The 15,454-nt window shown below is 46.3% G+C and overlaps 1 protein-coding gene across 9 annotated transcripts in view; it reads left to right on the top strand.

The window, feature by feature from the left end:
• LOC143031076 (uncharacterized) overlaps positions 1-9,073 on the top strand; it is a 30,178-nt gene extending 21,105 nt beyond the window's left edge. For 7 of the 9 annotated variants that reach the window (XM_076194482.1, XM_076194481.1, XM_076194483.1 and 4 more), the window contains 7 exons: positions 5,243-5,400; positions 5,517-5,747; positions 6,896-6,991; positions 7,182-7,321; positions 7,450-7,747; positions 7,978-8,117; positions 8,239-9,073. In XM_076194482.1, coding sequence (XP_076050597.1) covers positions 5,263-5,400; positions 5,517-5,747; positions 6,896-6,991; positions 7,182-7,321; positions 7,450-7,747; positions 7,978-8,117; positions 8,239-8,911 — 1,716 coding nt within the window. In that variant the 5' untranslated portion in view covers positions 5,243-5,262 and the 3' untranslated portion in view covers positions 8,912-9,073. Of the gene's footprint in view, positions 1-2,329; positions 2,513-5,242; positions 5,401-5,516; positions 5,748-6,895; positions 6,992-7,181; positions 7,322-7,449; positions 7,748-7,977; positions 8,118-8,238 lie in introns of those variants that run through there. The other 2 variants (XM_076194484.1, XM_076194485.1) reach the window with 2 other exon arrangements.
• The last annotated feature ends 6,381 nt before the right edge of the window (positions 9,074-15,454 follow it).

The following is a 15,454-nucleotide window of genomic DNA, read 5'->3' as shown; positions in this document are numbered from 1 at the left end:
TTGTCTTCAGGGTCCCCCACCCAAGTGGTAATGTCATGTTTTGTCATCGCTCGCAGGGTTAGCTGGTTGTGCCTGCTGTTGCTTTCTGCCATGGCGATCACTTAACAGAAATATTCAATAGTATAAAACTGAGTGCGAGAGAGACTTGGGAGCTCTAGTGAGTCCTGACCTCAAATCCAGGAATCAGTGCATTAGCGCCAGGAGTAAAACAAACAGAGCATTAAGTTTCATTGATAGGGCGGTTACGAATAGAAGTGCAGAGGTAATTATCAAACTCTAGCGTTAATTAAATCTATCATTGACTATGCGGTACATTATTGGTCTCCGTCTTATAGAATGACATCAATTTACTGGAATCAGTACAGAGGAGAATGACCAAAATGGGCTCAGAAATTTACCTTACGAAAAGAGGCTTAGGCACCTTAACTTACACTCTCTGGAAAGACGCAGAGTGCGGGGTGATCTGATAGAGGTGTTCAAGTGGATGAAAGGCTTTACACAAGGGTGACGCAAACAAGGTCATCATATTAAGGCAACAGGGAAGGATTCAAAGTAATGGATTTAAATTGCACAAATTTAAATTTCAGAATAGAATAGGGAAGAATTGGTTTACTAATAGGAAGGTCAACGAATGGCATTGACTTAGTAACCATGCAGTGCGCGCCGAAAATATCAGTTGTTTTAAGAAACGGTTAGATATTCTTATGGATGGGGATGAGAGGTGGTAATGGACAAGGAACTGCCTAGTGTATGCCTTATGGTCTCTTGCAGTCTCCTTCATTCTTATGTTCTTAAGCGTCCTACAAGGCAGCGAACAATGGTGTGAAGGAGGGTGGGGAGGGTGGCAACTTACTTATATTTTCTATATCGATGGCCCCTTTTAGATGTAGGATCAGTTTCTAAGTACAAATCTTTTTTTCCTCGTGTTTTCTTGGATTATGTGTGTTGCTGTGTTTTCCCTTCTGTCCTCTCATGTGTGTATGTGTCAACTTTGTCTTCCCCCACCCCTCCTCCCATTGTTTAATTACCTTCTCTGGGTTTGTTCACTTATTGCCTCGTTGTAGCAATCCTATTCTTCGAATCTGGTGGTAAATCATTTGACTCGTTTCTAGCTTTACTTTTGTTTTATTTTCCTTGTCTTGACCTGTTTCCTCCTGTCCTTATGTCTGGTGCCCATGACTTGCCTCCTCTTCCTTGTACTATTGTATTTACTAGTTTCTTCATTCACCCTTCGTATGGCAGTCCTTGTCGGCCTCAAAGTCCTTACTGAGGCTTTCCCAGAAATGGTCCATACCCCTTTTCAAGAGTGTTTTTGGTACCACTGCCACCCACTGGTGCTCGGTTTCGTGGTCTGCATGATTAGTGTCATGTTGAAAACTACAAAGACGAATACCTGATATTGGTATGGTGTTCAGTCAGTCAGTCCTCAGATGTCTCGAGTTTAACCAAATGGAATACTCGCAGCCCTGCAGTGGCTGGCAACGGTCCTCAGATCCTCTCAAATATCCCTGGGAAGAATTTTTTGACTCTTGTTGTTGCGAGAGGAGAGTAATTGCCGCTTGTCAGTTGACCATGTGTGTAAAAGGGGTAAGAAATACAGTTGAAGGTAATAGAGAAAGACATTGGGCCCAATCCGGGAACTGAGTGTCAGCCCCTCAGGGCTGCATCTGGTGGATGGGGGTTGACGGGTTTTGAAAATGGCAGCTTCGCTGTCCATCTTGCAGGACCACCACATGAAAGTAGGTGCCCGTCGTTGGTCCCGTTCAGGTGGCGGCGTTGAGGTAACTGGCAGTGTACTACTAGCTTGGGCCAGGGTTTTCAAAGACTGCTTACTCCATTAGTTCCTCTGTGTTACACGTTGTTTTTGCCCTTTTGTATTTGCCTCCCTCCCCCCGCTTGCATTGCACTGTATTTACTGGTATCGGATGGCATGTGCCAATGTTGACTCTAGTCATTTAGCTTGTTTTTGTCTAGCCGCGAGGTTCTGTTGCTCTTGTGACTATTATTGCCATTTTTGCAGGTTAGCTTTACCAGTCCACGACTTCCCTCCCTCCTCTTTCTTCTACTGTTGTCTTTTCTAGTTTATCCGTTCTTTTGCTGTATGCCAGTTGTTGTCGGCCTCAGAGTCGTTGCTGAGCCTTTTCCAGAAATGGTCTCTTTTTTTCAAGAGTGGCTGCCTTCGGCACTATCGCCACCCACCCACTGGGGCTCGGTTTCGCAGTGTGCGTGATTGATGTCATGTTGAAAACCACAGAGATGAATACCCGCTCTTCGCATGCTGTTCATTCAATCAATCCATCGATGCCTCGAGTTCAAACAAGTGGAAAACCCGCAGCCCCGCAGTGATCGGCAACGGTCGTCGGAACCTCCCACAGATCTCTCTCCCCGGGAAGAATTCTGTGACTGTTTTGTCCGTGTTGCATCAGCATGGGACAGTTTGTGTGTCACAGCCTCAAAGTTGTAGCCAAAGGAGAGCATTTGCCGGTTGTCAGCACTCCATGTGTGCCGCAGGGTAAGATATACAGTTGAAAGTAACAGAGAATTCTATAGTTACATTAGAGATAAAAAGGTTATTAAAAATCACATTGGTCCACTATTATCTGCTGACGGTCAACTTGAATATTTAAATGAAGGAATGTGTGATATTTCAAACATCTATTTTAGCTTTATGTTCGTACACGAAACACCTCGAAGTGAACTCCAAACTAAAACCTGTGAAAATTTTAGGGTGTACTTGCTACGGTAAATATAACTAAAGAAAAATTAAAAGGTGTATAGAAAAAAAAATTAACAAAACACCGAATCATAAAGGAAATTAAAAATGAGATTGTTGTTCTATTAGAAATTACTTTCAAGAAATCCATCATATCCGGAGATGTCCCAAGAGAATGGAAGCTAGCTAACGTTACTCCCATGTTAAAAAAAAAAGGTGTCAAAAAGAAAGAAAGAAAAAAAAAAAAAAACTACGGGCCTACCAAATCTACTTCAGTCGTAGGAAAAATGACGGAAACTATCATCAGAGATACTATCGAACACAACTTAGAAAGTAATAGATAAATGACAGCCAGCAATGGATTCGGACGGAATCGTTCTTGCGTGACTAACTTATACGAATTCTACAACACAATGATCTCGAATTATGACAAAAACAATATAGATCTAATATATTTAAACTTTGCAAAAGCTTTTGATACCGTCCCCCACGAAAGACAACTTACTAAATTAGCTTCACACGGAATAAATGGTAGCCTGTTAATATGGACTAGTAAATTGTTAAACGATCGTAAACAGAGTTGTTCTAAATGGCAAAATTTCTAGATGGAAACATCTTTACGAGTGGAGTTCCTCAAGGTTCCGTTCTTGGACCACCTCTATTCATAGTATGCATAAATGATATAGACCACGGGCTGAATTCTATTGTCTCCAAACTTGTTGATGATACAAAATTGTGTGGAATGGCAAATGATCACTTACACAAATTGGATATTCAAGAAGATTTAGGTAAATTACAGCAATGGTCTGAAAAGTGGTTAATGAAATTTAACACAAGTAAATGCAAGGTTGTACATATAGGTAAAATAACAGTAAGTACGATTACAAGTTATTTGGAAAATCGTCAACAAAAGTGGGTAGTGAAAAGGATCTCGGCGTAATTATCAATAACGATCTCAAATCATCTAACCGGTGTATTTTAGTCTCTGAGAAAGCACATAAGTTTGAAGGACTGATTGCGCCATCTTTTGACTTCAAAAGTCCATCTCTCATTAACAAGCTATATGAATCGTTAGTTCGTTTGTAATATGATGTTTCCGTATGGTCACCGAATCTCATTAAAGATATTGACAGATTGAAAATAATACAACGGCAAGCCACAAAACTGATTCCAAATATGAAAAAAAAATCATACGAATATCGACTAAAACATATGAATATTTTCCCTAAAAAAGGCGTAGACTCAGAGGTGACTTGATACAGGTCTTTAAGATTCTAAAGGAAATTGACATCAAAAGTGACAAAATTTTCACACTTAATGAGAATCCGACAAGAAACAATGGTCTCAAACTGTCAGGAAATGTATTTAATTTGGAAGTGGGTAGAAACAACTTTGCCAACTGTGTAGTAGTAAATGAATGGAATAAACTTCCTGCAGAGGCAGTGTAATGTAGTTCAGTTCGAAACTTTAAGATTCGTTTAGATAAACACCTAACCAAGATGCTGTAATGCCTGCCATTATTTTTTCATATTATTTGTGCATTTGTTTGCTATTATTTGTCTGTTTATTATTATATGTTTTATTATCATTTATTGATATATATCTGTCCATTTATTATTATTTGATATTTACCTGTTTGTTTATTATTTACCTTTACCTATTTATTTATTTGTTTTAATATTATTTATATCGTTATTACTTTATCTATTTATTTATTTACTTATCTTTATTAGTTTTTTAGCATCCGACCTAGCTATGGACCAAAAGGTCTCCTGTCGGCATGCTCCTCCTTTGTAATCTTTTGAGAGATCTTGGGCCCAGAGACCGAGTGTCAGCCCGTCAGGGTTGGAGCAGGTGGTCGGGGGTGGGGGTTGGTTGACGGGTGTTGAAAATGGCAACTTCGCTGTCCACTTTACAGGACCACCACAAGGAAGGAAGCAGGTACGCGCCATTGGTGCCCTTCAGGTGGCGTTGAGGCAACTGGCAGTGTACTCGCTTGAGTCAGGGTTTTCAGACTGTTTACTTCTTTCGTACTTCTGGGTCGCATCTTGTTGTTGCTTCTGCCCTTTTGTGGCTGCCTGCCCCCTCCCCACGCGTGCATTGCACCGTATTTACTTATATCAGGTTCCATTTGATAATGTTAGCTCCAATGCGAGAGTTGCTTTCTGATTAGTATTATAGATTTGTTTGCCCTTCCAGGATATTTTCCGTTCGTTCTACCACTCTAGCTCCAACGCAGTCTTCTCTATTGAGGTTTCACTTGAGTTTCCTCTTGGATGCTGTGTCTATGTGTGTGAATTTGTGTTGTGGTAAGTTTGGGAGCGGACTTTCCTGGGCGCATCTATATCGAAGGAGGTATAGTGTAGGCATGGCAGTGCGGTGACATTAGAGATTGGTCTGAAAGAAGGGCGCGTGCTTGAGATTATAGGCCACTTCCTGAGTCAGAGAATCGACGATGGGGAGGAAGATGGTCACTGAATACATGGCTCATCTTGACTGATACACGAATAAATTGGTTGGCATTTGCAGGCAGCAAGTGAAGAGCTAATATGGTGGAAACAGGAGCCTTAGGCGACCAGGCGTGGGAATCGATGGCGGACAGCAACGAGCGCCTTCAGTACCTGTACACCTCGAGCGAGTTAAGCGACCTGGACATCTTCTTCCCAGGAGACGAGGACTCCATCAAGGTAAGTGTGGTGACTCGCATTGAGTATGATTCCCTCCTTGGGCAAGGTTGGTGGGGCTTTGACGCGCGTTGCCCCACAGGAAGGATTTGTTTGGACTTAATACGTGACTCCCTCAGGCCCACAGACTGGTCCTGTCCATGAGCTCCCCCGTGTTCCTCGCCAAGCTGAAGGGACCCCAGGCTGTCGATAAGCTCACCCTTTCAGAGGACCCTCGTCAGTCCTTTCGAAAGCTGCTGGGTCACATGTACCAGAACCGGATGGACCTGGAGTCGATGGAAGAGGCTCTCGAGGTGTACAAGCTGGCCCACAAGTACCGGGTGGGTTCAGCGAAGAAAAATTGTGTGCAGGTACAGTATTGTGTGGGGAGGCCAGTTGCCCTCCCTTGCTTTTCTCCACGGCAGTTCTACCGCTCTTCTTCCGTTTTTTTTTTTTGTTTGTTTCTTTTGCATTTTCTTCCTACGTCTCTTATTCTGTTTTTCTTTTTCTATTTTTTCTTATGGTTCTTCTTTTGTTTCTTCTTCTTTGTCTTCTTGCTCTTGGTCTTCGTCTTCTTCTTCGTGGGCTTCGTTTCCTTCTTCGTCTTCTTTTCCTTCTGCGTCTTCTTCTTGTTCGTCTTTTTCTTCTCTTTCGTCTTCGTTTCTTCTTCATTTCCTTCGTCTTTGTCTTCTTCTTCCTCTTCTTCTTCGTCTCCATCTTCTTCGTCATTATCTTTTTCGTCTTCTTCATCTCCATCGTGTTCGTCTCCTTCTTCGTCTTCGTCTTCTTAATCGTCTTCTATTTCTTCCTCATATTCCTCCTCGTCTTCTTCTTCGTCATCTTTTTAACCTTCTTATTATTCTTCGTCTTAATCTTCTTCGTTCTCTTTTTTTTCTATCTCGTCTTCGTCTTCTTTGTCTTGTTAGTTTTCTTCTTTTCCTGTTTTTTTCTGCTTATTCTTCTGTTTCTTCTTCCTTTCCTCCTCCTCCTCTATGTTCTTCGTCTTCTCCTTCTTGTTCGTCTTTTCCTTCGTCTTCTTTGTGTTCTTATTCGTCTTCTTGTTCTTATTCTTCTGTTTCTTCTTTATTTCCTCCTACTTTCTCGTCGTCATCTTCTTCTTCTTCTTCTTCCTCTTCGTCTTATTTTTTGTCTTCTCCTTTGTGTTCGTTTTCTTTTTCGTCTTGGTATTCTAGTTCGTATTCGTCTTTGTCATCGACTTCTCCTCCTCCTCTTTCGTTTTATTTTTCCTCGTCTTCGTCTTCTTCCTCTTCATCTTCGTCTGCTTTCTCTTCTTCTTTTGTTGTGATAGTACGGTCAGCAAGACCAGATGACTTGTTGAGTGTGTGAATGTGTGGCAGTTCGGACGATGCCTTATTTCGGACGTCATTATTGAGCACTACGGCAGCAGACGGGCCTCCTCCTCTCTGTGGACAAAGAGAATGATGCAATAGCGACGAATCATGATACACTCCTCGACTTTTCCCACTTGCTTAGGCAAACTCTCTCTTTTTGTCTTCAGTATATCGCTTCCAACGTGAAGGCGGATACGATGCCGGGAGTGCTGGAGACTTTGCTTCATTATGAGGACGCGGCGCTGAAGAAGAAGTGCAAAGAGGTACGTGGGTCTGTTTCATGATGTCGTGGCTGGTGTTCCTTTTGGGTAAAATGGTGATATCTACACTTCTTGGAGCTAGGGTCCAAAGCCCTCTTGGTTGAAAGACGTCTCGCACGTTCGGTCGGGTCAATTGTCGCCCGTCCCTTGGATTCGTCGACATGTTCAGAAGCATGGCCTGTTTGACCCACAGATACTGAACCGCGACCCCGACGCCGTCATGCTGCCCGAGACCGTGTCTCGCCTGAGCAAGGAAAGCTTGAGGGCTTTGCTGATGGACGAGACCCTGGCCTTCTCTTCCGAGGCTGTCCCCTTCAGTGGACTGATTGCCTGGCAAGTACTCGCACTCGTGGCCACCATTCCGTTCGTATCCACCCTTTGCACAGTGCATGACTATGTTTTGGTAGTCGCTCATCAAGCCCGCACGCTAAAGTGTTCTCTGTGCTTTTTGTTGGTCGCAGGGGAAAAGCCCAGCTAGGCCAGCAGGAGGAGGAGGAGCCGTCGGGGAGTGCACTCCGGGAGGAGATCGGGGACGACCTGCTGAAGGAGGTGCGGTTCCTCGACATGTCCTGCGACGAGTTCTTCGACAATGTGATTGACACGGAGGTGCTGACCCACACGGAGTGCATCCACATCCAGTGTGCCATCCGGGGCGCCAATCCCTCGAAGTTCCCGATGACCATGCCTCTGCATCCTGCCAGTGGAAGGAGGAGGCAACTCCGGAAAGAGGATGCGACGCTGAAGAAAGAGTGCCAAGAGGTACGTACGTGGGTCTGTTTCCTGATGTCGTGGCTGGTGTTCCCTTTGGGTAAAATGGTGATGTCTACACTTCTTGGAGCTAGGTTCCAAAGCCATCTTGGTTGAAAGACGTCTCGCTTTGCATTAGAGTGTAAGAAAGCACGGCGGCATTGCACGTTTGGACGCGTCAGTTGTCGCCCGTCTCTTGGATTCGTCGACATGTTCAGAAGCATGACCTCTTTGACCCACAGATACTGGACCGCGACCCCGACGCCGTCATGCTGCCCGAGACCGTGTCTCGTCTGAGCGAGGAAGGCTTGAGGTCTTTGCTGACGGATGATACCCTGGCCTTCTCTTCCGAGGTTGTCCCCTTCAGAGGACTGATTGCCTGGTAAGTACTCGCACTCGTGGTGACCATTCCGTTCCTCTTTGCACAGTGCATGGCTATGTTTTGGTCGTCGCTCATCAAGCCCGCACGCTAATGCGTTCTCTGTGCCTCTTGTTGGTCGCAGGGGAAAAGCCCAGCTAGGCCAGCAGGAGGAGGAGGAGCCGTCGGGGAGTGCGCTCCGGGAGGAGATCGGGGACGACCTGCTGAGGGAGGTGCGGTTCCTCGACATGTCCTGCGACGAGTTCGTGGACCACGTGGTCGGCACGGACGTGCTGACCCACACGGAGTGCATCCACATCCTGAGGGCCATCCGGGGCGCCGACCCCTCGACGCTCCCGAGGACCACGCCACTGCATCCTCCCAGGGGAGGAAGGAGGGGGCGTATACCCCCGAAGGGGCGGCTTTCGCGCTTTCACCTTCCGCCGAATGGACGCAGAGAGACTTTGGAGTCGCATGAGGTTCATCTTTTGATTTGGTGTCTTTCGAGTGATAGGAATATTCGTGTCCATCGCCTGTATGCACCAGGTGCTGGCACCCTTCAGATAAAGGTTGCTGGTGTGGGCGGTGTTGTAATAAGGTCGGCATCCTCTGAGGGTCCTGAATTCGTCTTTGCACCGCCTGCTGCACTTGAGGGGGCCAAACTATATAATGTGTGGTTTACCCCCAAAACGAAAGTAGTTGCGAATAGGGCAAGTGGCGGAAGTCAGAGTGTGGGGAATGTAACCCTGTCACGTTCATTGGCGGGTCTTGAGTGTGCCCTGTATGTGTGCGAGTCTGGAAGCTCTGGCTGCGAGTGACTGACTGAGTGAATGAGTGAGTGAGGGGAGAGCGGGTTGGGTTGGGTTTGGCCCCTTTTTGCACGAACGCAACATATACAGGGGCCTGAGAGCAGAACTGGACCTTGGAGAAGTGTGTACTCTTGCTGCGGACAGGCTCCTCATCATAGGAGGGGGACTTCAACGCCCACCATGAAATTTTAATGTCGTCCCAAGGGCCCAATGTCGCTGGACACCACTTAAATTCAGTATTAGACGAATGCCCTGACATTGCGTTGTTGAATGATGGAAATCCAACGCACGTGCAAGGTGGACGACTTGATCTGACCTTGGCGACGGCCACTGTCCTCCCTAGGGTAACATGGGAGGTGCATCCTATTGTCACTAGCGATCACTTTGGTGTCTGTGTGCACATACGGGATTCACCACCCATACCAGCTGTATTACCTGTTCCCAGATGGAAGACAGCTTCGGCAAACTGGCCAGTGTTTGAGAAGTCTGTTGAAGAATGGGCAGCGTCCTACGTTCCACCACAGGACGTGGAAACGTTGGAAGCTGACTTTTCTGCAGCCATTCAGGTGGCTGCCAACAGAGCCATCCCAAAGACTCGCCAATCCCCCAGAGAACATAAGAACAGCTGGTATTATACCCCTGAGGTGAGAGAGGCCAACCATCGGATGAACATGCTTAGGCGTGTTTTCCGACGGCGCCGAACTCAGACTAATTTGGCCAACTTGCGCGCTGCAGTACATGACGCTCACGTCATAGCTGCAGATGCCAGAAGAGCTAAATTTCTTGAATGGTGTGAGGGCTTTACTGCTCACACCTCCCTAGCAGAGCTGTGGTCTAAGCTCCGTAGGGCTACTGGCAGGACTCAACCACGACGCACTCATCATGCCCCTGATGCTGAGGCGAAGCGGCTGGTGCAGGAGTTTGTCTCTCGCTCCAGCAGCACCTCACTCCCGCAGTGTGTTCAAGACACATTGCAGGACCTCCAAGGAGTGAGGCGCCATGGTGTTGAGGACATGGTGAGTCGGTCGGATGATACTGACGCTAGCTTTACGCTTCAGGAGCTACGGGTCACACACAAGACCAGCTCTGACACGGCACCTGGAGAGGACCTCATCACCTATTCCATGCTGGCCCACCTTGGACCAGCGGGTGACGAGGCACTTCTAAGGGTGATAAACGCGTCTTGGAGGACTGGCAAGCTACCAACAGCCTGGAAGACGGCAATCATAACGCCAATTCCAAAGCCAAAGGAACCTAGTGCTTACCGCCCCATCAGCCTGACAAGCTGCATGGGCAAGACAGCAGAGAGGATGGTGCTAAACAGGCTCCTGTGGAAACTGGGCCCATTGCATGAGCATATCCATGCTTACTGCAAAGGCACTGGCACAGGAAACAGTATAGCAACACTCCTCAATGCTGTCAGTGGAACACCGTCCATTGTGGTCTTTTTGGATTTGGAAAAGGCGTTTGAGCTGGCTAGTCCACTTGTGATATTAGACACCCTTGCTCGCAAGGGCGTAAAAGGCAAGCTGCTTTCTTGGATTGCTGACTATCTCAGTCACCGGTCTGCGAAAGTACGCTTTCAAGGTCACATATCAGAGGCCAGAATGCTGGAGAATGGCACTCCACAGGGGGGGGGGGGGGTCCACAGCCCCACTCTGTTCAATGTGCTCATCTCCAACATTCTGGAACTACCTCTACCACAGGGGTGCAGATGACATTGCGCTCTTAATTACTGGGAAACGGCAGTGCTTCAACAGGGCTCAGCGCTGTTTAAGCACTGTGGCGACGGAATGTAGCAGGTTGGGGTTAAAGATCTCCCCTACAAAGTCGAAAGCTATGGCACTGAGACTCAGGACAGAGGGGAAGCACCTCACCATCCAGGACCTTAGGCTGGACTGGGTTCACCAGTATCAGTACCTGGGGGTCTGGATTGATGAGAGGCTCACCTTTCAGAGGGAACTTACCTATCTCAAGGAGAGACTGAAGGCAAGAACCACAGTTATGAGAGCAATGACGGGGAAGGCACTCAGTGCCACGCATCGGGTCCTTCGCACATTCTATGTGCACGCAGTCCGCAGTCTGGTGGACTACGCTGCCCCAGCTCTCATAAATGTGGCGACTGCCAAGCTTGAAGACCTGGAGCCTTGCCAAAATGCCGCAGCAAGGATTATCCTAGGAGCTCAACCTTGGACTAAGATCGTTAACCTCCGAATGGAGGCTTCGTTGCCTTCATTAACATCACGGGTCAGAAGGCTGGAGGTCGACTTTCTTGCCAAGTTGGTCCAGAGCCCCAGGATAACTGAGCTGAGTCAGAGCCTTGTGACAGCTCTGGGACGGTTGGGTACTTTTATCCACTCCGATACCTGGCTGGCACAGGCGGCAGGGATCTTGGACTCCTTCAAGCTCACCAGCACTCTCCTTGAAAAAAGTAGGGACTCTCCACATCCAGAGTTCAAGCCCCCACCACCATGGCTGTCGATACCTGCAACTTTCGTTGTCACAAAGCTTCCCAGTAAGAAGAAGTTATGTGACCAGGAGAGAGTACGAGCGCAGGCCCTACAAGGCGTCCGCGCACTGTCGAGGCCTGGAACGGCGGTCTATTACACGGATGGCTCCGTAGACCCCAACAGGCCTCGCAGTGCGGGGGCTGCTTTTGTGACGGATGGTCTGACCTACGGCAGGAGAGTATCTGATCATGCGTCCACTCTCCAAGCTGAGGCCATAGCGGTCCAAGGAGCGTTAGAGCATGCTCTAATATCTCGAGCTGGTCCTGTGGTAATCCACACGGATTCACAGTCTTTGCTAGGCAGCTTAGAATCGATTCAGCCCAGCGACAATGTATGCCTACTGACCTCCATCCTAGTACTCCTGCTGAAGCTGCATCAGCAAGGCAGGAGTGTTACGCTCAACTGGGTGCCAAGCCACGTAGGTGTCCCAGGTAATGAGTTAGCCGACGTCGCAGCAGAAGCGGCGCGCAAAAGACCTGAAGTCGATGTTGTCGTCCCTCTCAGCAGAAATCAGTTGCGCCTACGCACCAGGGCTCTTAACAAGGTACAACGGTTCCTCGAGCACAGACTAGAGGCAGAGGTGTCAGAGAGGGCGAGGTGGTACAGGGCAGTCACAGACTACGAGCCCCTTGTACTTCCTCGCTCCACACCTAGAAAAGTGGAAACTCTGCTCTTCCGTCTGCGGCTGGAGGACCGTTGTTTCTGGCAAATAAAGACCAACCCCACACCAGAAGAAAGAAGATGCCATCATTGCCGCCACCCTGAAGCCACCCTTAACCACTACCTCAAGCATTGCCCCGCAACTGCTTTTCTGAGGAGAGGGCCTCCGACAACATCTGATAGTCTTGTGCGCCGCCTATGCAGCCACTTAAGTCAGTTTGAACTGCGTCGGGTGGTGGAGTGTCAGCCCCCCCCCCTTTAATTATTATATATACATGTCTCTGTTCGGAAGGGTGAATTCATAGCGATGTGCATACGTATATTGCATACGTATGCACATCTAATGTATGTATGAGTGTGTGTGACCAAGGCCACACACGCTCATACATTGAATCACCCCCCCCCTTTAATTTCAATATATATATGCTTATTGTCCGGAAGGGTGTATTCATGGTGATGTGCATACGCATATTGCATGCGTATGCACATCTAATGTATGTATGAGTGTGTGTGGCCAAGGTCACACACACTCATACATTGGATCACCCCCCCCCTTTCTTATATTATATACACCAAGATGTCACCACCTACCATCACATTCAGTTCTATTGAGAAGGGTGCATTCATGGAGATGTGCATGCGCATTCCTATACGTGTGCACATCTTGTGAATGTATGAGTGTGTGTGGCTGGGCCCACACACACTCGTATGTACAATCACCCACCAAACGGGCTCACACCTAAAAAGCCCGTGGGAGCCTGTCTCCCAAATTATACACACACACACATTGCACGAACGAGGGAGGGAGGGAGGGAGGGGGGGGTCACGGCGGGCGGCGGCGACCCGAATCGGAATGGAATTGCTTGGCGAAGAGTGGTTCCATCATTACCGTCATCATCATCATCATCGCCGCCGCCGCCGCCATTGCCATTACCATTCGTGTTAGAGAGGCGGTGTCAGCCCCAAGGAAGGAAGCGTTTCATTTGTTGTTATTGTATTCGGATCCTTTATTTCAAGTCATTTCCAAGGTGCAGCAGAAATCGTCACAAGGGGGAACAAGCCTGTGGTATAGGTAGGTGCCTTATCAAAACACACCTAACTACACAAATGTATATATATATATATATATATATATATATATGTGTGTGTGTGTGTGTGTGTGTGTGTGTATAATATATATATATATATATATATATATATATATATATATATATATATATATATATATATATGATTTCAAGAAATCTACAGCGACAATGGCGTTGTTGAGTTTATATTGGAGCTTTAATTTCTCTCGTGCAACAAGTTTCTGTGGTGGTTCCAAATAGCTGAGAAGGTGTCCAAAAGACATTAGGTGCGGTTTTCTCTTTTTTAATTCTCCTATACGTATTTCGACCTTACTCGGTCATCCTCAGGGAGGGAGTAACAATAGTTGGTGATTACATGGGTTTAAATACAGGCCGTACATTGGCCGAACACTGGGAGAGGTCATTTCATGTAGCCGTGATCCGTAGCGCTGCGTACGTGGAAGTAGCAACTTCCTTGTGGATTGTGGAAAGGGGTGTTATTGTTTGTGTTATGTGCGTCTACTGCTTGGGAGTGTGGTTGTGGGCATGAGTTGTATGTTAATGGAAGGTTTCTCGATGTATATGTTCACTGCTTCGGCCATCTTAAGGCCACAACCACAATCACTTAATGAAATACCATAACCTAACAGCCACCCGTGAATACCTAGTTTCAAACACTAGGATTATAGCAAGCAACAGGGATGTACATAAACTTAAGCTTCTAGAAGCTATGTTTATCAGAGAATGTAGTCCTATAATTAATATCCAATGCAACATGACTTCTGTCATCGCTTTGTTTAGCAGCACGGCCAAGCTACTACCGAGCATGACCTCTCTCCGAAACCCCCCCTCCACCTCCTCCCACCCACTCCTTCCATCCTCCCCCCAACCGACCCCGCAACCCCCTAACTCCCCAACCCCTCCCCCAACCCTCTTCTTCACGTATTAATGAGATACCACCCCCGCCCCCTCTCCCGCCCTCCACCACCACCCAAGCCGGCTAGGTGCGTATATATATGTCACCGAGCGAAGGGTTTTCTTCGTCATTTCATCGGACCTTTTAACTATTGTAAGTAACGGTCCCCATCAGCCCATGTATAGTGTAAATTTGTGTGAATTTGCGCATTTATTGATATTTATTTCTATATTTGTATAATTGTTTAGATTTACATGTTGTTTTCTTTATTTCTGTACGCCATTATTATCTATGTTACAGAATTTCCTGAAGATGTCTCTTTGTTAGACGAAACGTTGAAATAAATTAATCATTTTGGCAACTTGGTCTATGCCCACCCTCCAAATGGCAGAATATTGGTTAGAAAACTGGAGAATACTCACAAGAAGATCAACAGCCTCACTAACGCTGTCGATTTTAACAATGCATGCATGCAAGAGAATCTGCTCCCCAGATATTCAAATATATGTGTGTGTGTGTGTGTGTGTGTGTGTTTGTGTGTATATATATGTATATGTGCATTTGTATGTGTATATATATATATATATATCTATGTATATACATAATATATATATATATATATATGTGTGTGTGTGTGTGTGTGTGTGTGTGTGTGTGTGTGTGTGTGTGTGTGTGTGTGTGTGTGTGTCAATACATGGATTTCAATTTACTGTATCCAGATTTGTTGATGATACCAAGTTGTGCAGAGTAATAATATATTGCCACCAAATTCACCTGGATATTCAAGTAGAGTTAGACACATGACAGGAGTGGTCTGAAAAGTGACAAATGAAGTTTAATCAATGGAAAATAAAATTATACTAAGTACATCCACAGGTCATTAAAAAAAAAAGGGAGTGAAAAGAATCATGGCATGATTATCAGTAATGTCTGCAAATCATCTAAGCATTGTACATTTTGCTTTAGAGAAAGCTAACGAGATCATAGGACTGAGAGTTTTGTCATTTTTTGACTTGGTAAGGGGGATTATCTAAAGTTAACATCCTTATGTGTTAAATTTGGTTTCTTCACATTCAATAATGAAGAACATTTTCAGTGTCATGGTCTCGCGATGAGGAGTCCGCTCAGTTGTTTTCTGGCCTCTTTTTACATGGAGGTTCTAGAAAAAGGGACCATTTTTCCACATTAATGGGCCAAGATACAACATGGTGGTGGTACGTGGATGACGTACTTGCTATCACCCCCAAGGAGACGGATCTCGGATAAATTGAACATGTTCAGTGGGATAGAAAAGAACATACAAATCACTATGGAACGGGAGGAGAATGTCAAATTAGCCTTCCTAGACACGGTAATATGGAGAAAAGGGATCAAGACTGCTTTCTCAGTACACAGAAAA

Source organism: Oratosquilla oratoria, chromosome 12 (assembly GCF_046742065.1).
Source record: "Oratosquilla oratoria isolate Oo_2021 chromosome 12, ASM4674206v1, whole genome shotgun sequence".
In the NCBI taxonomy this organism is placed as follows: domain Eukaryota; kingdom Metazoa; phylum Arthropoda; class Malacostraca; order Stomatopoda; family Squillidae; genus Oratosquilla; species Oratosquilla oratoria.
This window is presented reverse-complemented; position numbering and strand designations above follow the sequence as displayed.